Source organism: Limulus polyphemus, unplaced genomic scaffold (genome assembly GCF_000517525.1).
Source record: "Limulus polyphemus unplaced genomic scaffold, Limulus_polyphemus-2.1.2 Scaffold314, whole genome shotgun sequence".
NCBI lineage: Eukaryota > Metazoa > Arthropoda > Merostomata > Xiphosura > Limulidae > Limulus > Limulus polyphemus.
The window spans coordinates 251,284-255,710 of record NW_013665924.1 but is presented as its reverse complement, the minus strand read 5'-3'; the positions used below and the strand labels follow the sequence as shown (position 1 = coordinate 255,710).

The 4,427-nt window shown below is 33.4% G+C and overlaps 1 protein-coding gene across 3 annotated transcripts in view; it reads left to right on the top strand.

Moving 5' to 3' along the window:
* LOC106457296 (putative thiamine transporter SLC35F3) overlaps window positions 1-4,427 on the top strand; it is a 62,029-nt gene that overhangs the window by 39,979 nt on the left and 17,623 nt on the right. For all 3 annotated transcript variants that reach the window (XM_022383162.1, XM_022383160.1, XM_022383161.1), the window contains exon 5: window positions 1,741-1,869. In XM_022383162.1, the coding sequence (XP_022238870.1) occupies window positions 1,741-1,869 (129 nt within the window). The remainder of the gene's footprint in view (window positions 1-1,740; window positions 1,870-4,427) is intronic.

Sequence of the window (4,427 nt, the reverse complement as noted above, 5' to 3'; positions counted from 1 at the left end):
TTACGTGACCTCGATGTCGTAACATTAACTTTAAAATTACCGACTTGTTTTTATATTGCTCATTAACTGTGGGGACATGTATTTTAAAATATTGAATAATTTTATGTTTTTGCTTGTTACAACAGTCAGTATAAAAAGCTGACCAAAAACATTTGGTGCAATTTCGTATTTTCTGTGTAAGATACATAGAAGACCCAAACAGTAATTAATATAATCAGTTTAATTGTTTTTCTGTGTGATTTATGTGTTGTTTGAATATTGTAACTAATAATGGCAGCTTATATAAATAGCGTTACAACTAATTCTGCTTTTTTTGTATCCCGGCCGGGCTGATAAGCTCTGGATTGAGCGAAACGTGTCGTCGGCAATAGATACGGCGAACGTACTGCAATTGAATAAAGAATGCAATGTTAAAAATTATAATCGGCCTAACATTAATGTCTGATTACCAGTATAATTAATTATAAACTTGCTTCGCCAGCCTGATAAAGGCGTTCACACCATAAATAAGTCAGAATTAATTTCATAGATAAACAGTTCAGAAAGATTTGTAAAAAATCAATGTAATTCTGGTGTTAAACATCGCCGAAAAGTTTATTTCTTCTTTATTACCTAAAGTACGCTGCAAAAACAAACAAAAAATAAATTATCTAGTTATATCTATCTGTAAGCTCAGCAAAAATATATGACTGAAAGCATAATCTGCATGAAGGCCTAGTTTAAATTTAAAGACTTAATAACACAACGTGTAAGCCTTTATGCGTTGCTAAGACCAGTCCATTCTCTGACAAGAAGCATGTGAAACCTACCAACAGGTATGTTTTTCCACATGCATACAAACATCACTTATCATATAGGAATTAAGACACATTAAATATAGCCAGTCCTGACGCACCTTCTTTCAGCACTGGTAAACTCCCAACACTTTTTAACAAAGAATAAACAATAACTAATTGTAATTGAGAGCTTATTAACAGAGTCAGTTTCGACTCCTTGGCTGTGCTTGAACGGCATCTAACATGATTCGTGAGACCCAGAAAATACATACTTTTTCTTTTTATTCTTTTAGAGTGTCTTTATTACGTTTATGACTGTATTTTATTGACTGTATCGATATTAAGTTTATGACTGGATTTTACCGAATGTGTTAATATTAAGTTTACGACTGTATTTTACCGAGTACGTCGATATATTAAGATTATGACCATAGTTCATGAGATCTGATAAGTTATTTCTCAAAAAATTAATAAAGCGAAAATTAAAACTCCTGATTCTACTGAGTAACATATTTTCCGTCTTTAGTAGATAAAATCTATTAGAATAATACTAATTTTCTGTCTGCCCTGAAAATGTGCGCGCACCTTACTATCTAAACAAAAGGCGGATTTAAATATACTTTAGTAGAGATTTTATACAAAAACCATATTAAAAGCTTATCAAAGTTTCTAAAAAGGTCTAACGTTAGGCCCTAGAATAACATTATGTGTTTATTTATTGATAGTAAAAAGTACGGTAAAGTTTAGCTCTAACTAAGCTAAAGCAAAAAATATACACAAGTTACAGTGTTAAATTTATCTCTTTATCGATAATAGGCAGTACTTAATAAAGGTTTAACTAGCGTTAGGCCTAAGACAAGTGGACTTATAGATTTCGGTGTCTGCGATTAGAACTATGATTAGAAATAGATTTTTTTTTTGTATTTATAAACCTAAATAGTTATAGAAGTCAATATTATTTTAGATTGTTGCAGTTATCCTATGCAATACAGGGATCGCCCTTTTGGCATACATGGACGGAGTTACCGAGACCCCGACACTAGGGGGAGTTGTTCTGGCATCTGCTGCTGCAGCAGGTTCTGCTATTTATAAGGTGAGCGCTTTTACTGAATCCTGGTGTAAAATTAAAGAAAAAATTAACAAAAAAAAAAAGTTTCGGTTTTTTCACAGTGTTTAAAGTATTGATATTCGTTGACTATAACTTGCAAAATAATAATAACCAATGATACGTTGTTCTTTATTTTAAGGAAACATAACGACGGGACTGTTAAGTGATCAATTAAATTAACTTAAAAGCTACGAAGGTATTTCCAAAAGGAAGGGGGCATACAAAAGTAAAACGTTGTGAGATACTTATTTGAGCCCGGCACCGCCAGGTGGTTAGGCCGCTCGATTCGCAATCTGAGGGTCGTGGGTTCGAATCCCCGTTCCACCGAACATGCTCGCCCTTTCAGCCGTGGGGGCGTTACAATTTACAGCCAATCCCACTATCTGTTGGTAAAAAGAGTAGCCCAAGAGTTGGCGGTGTGTGGTGATGACTAGTTGCCTTCCCTCTAGCCTTACACTGCTAAATTACAGATAGCCCTCGTGTAACTTTGCGCGAAATTCAAAACAAACAAACAATACTTATTTGAAAACTTTGTGCAGGATAAAGGACCGAATAAAGATATTTTTTTTAAATAGAAAGTCAATGAAAAATTTTCGTTTCTATATACATCTCACGCTATACATACAGCTGAAGTAAAACGTAATTTTGTTATACTTACTCGAACAGTTTGTGGACGACCAAGGAATAATTTTTACATGTGTCGCCCCCTAGTGGCACAGTGGTAGGTTTGCGGACGTACAACGCTAAAAACCGGGTTTCGATACCTGTGGTGGGCAGAGTATAGATAGCCCATTGTGTATCTCTGTGCTTAATTACAACCAAATAACCAAAAATTTTCAAAATTTCATGTTTAATAGCGATATTAATGTACCACGTATGGTACGTGAAACCTTTGGAATTTGGTCTTCTAACTGTTAAATACTTCCAGAATTATGCGCTTGTTTTATGAGTAACAAAACCTTTTATTGATTTGTTGCAAATAATAAGAATGAACGATTCTCTATTTAACTTATGCACGACATAGAATAATAAATCCTTAAGTAGTTCTAGAATAATTATACAGGAAATTCTTTAAAGTAAGTGCAGAACTAAAAGTCCACTATTATTTGAAACCACGTAGTAGAGAAATCGATTTATGTTGTATGGACTGAAAAAGAACGGGAAAATGATAAATGATGACTGCACGATCCTGTTTTTAGACAGAAAAGCCACAAATATTCGTGTAGTAAATAAAATAAAATACGATTATTCTGGCACATCGATCGAACATTGCTGCCAAAAACGATTTGGCTGCATTATGTTATATATATATAACATATATATATATATATATATATATTTATGATATAAATATATATTATATATTTCCCATTTTATTAAACTAAAAATCGATAGAAAATTTTGTGCTTTCCTATTTTATTAAAATACGCCCCCCCCCAGTGGCACAGCGGTATGTCTGCGGACTTACAGCGCTAGAAACCGGGTTTCGATACCCGTGGTGTGCAGAGCACAGATAGCCCATTGTGTAGCTTTGTGTTTAACTTCAAACAAACAAAAAACTTTTATTAAACTAAAAACTCATAGAAAATTTTGTGTTTTCCCATTTTATTAAACTAAAAACCTATAGAAAAGTTTGTGTTTTCCCATTTTATTAAACTAAAAACCTCTAGAAAAGTTTGTACTTTCCCATTTTATTAAACTAGAAACCTATAGAAAATTTTTAAGTAAAACTTCACTCACAAGCTCATTATTAAACATGGATAATTATAACACCGTACTTGGTCTGGTTGACTTAACTTCATTATTAAACATGGAGAATTATAACACCGTACTTGGTCTGGTTGACTCACAACTTCATTATTAAACATGGAGAATTATAACACCGTACTTGGTCTGGTTGACTCGCTAGTTCATTATTAAACATGGACAAGTATAACACCGTACTTGGTCTGGTTGACTCACAAGTTCATTATTAAACATGGATAATTATAACACCGTACTTGGTCTGGTTGATTTAACTTCATTATTAAACATGGAGAATTATAACATCGTACTTGGTCTGGTTGACTCAGAAGTTCATTATTAAACATGGAGAATTATAACACCGTAAGTGGTCTGGTTGACTCGCTAGTTCATTATTAAACATGGAGAATTATAACACCGTACTTGGTCTGGTTGACTCAACCTCATTATTAAACATGGAGAATTATAACACCGTACTTGGTCTGGTTGACTCACTAGTTCAGTATCAAAACGAACTTAAAATATTCAACCAGACCAAGTACGGTGTTATAATTCTCCATGTTTAATAATGAACTTGTGAGTCAACCAGACCAAGTACGGTGTTATAATTCTCCATGTTTAATAATGAAGTTAAGTCAACCAGAACAAGTACGGTGTTATAATTTTCCATGTTTAATAATGAAGTTGTGAGTCAACCAGACCAAGTACAGCGTTATAATTCTCCATGTTTAACTAACGAACATGAAAATCTGTACTGAGAAGCTGTTTTATGTAAGATGAATATGATACGCCAAGCTATT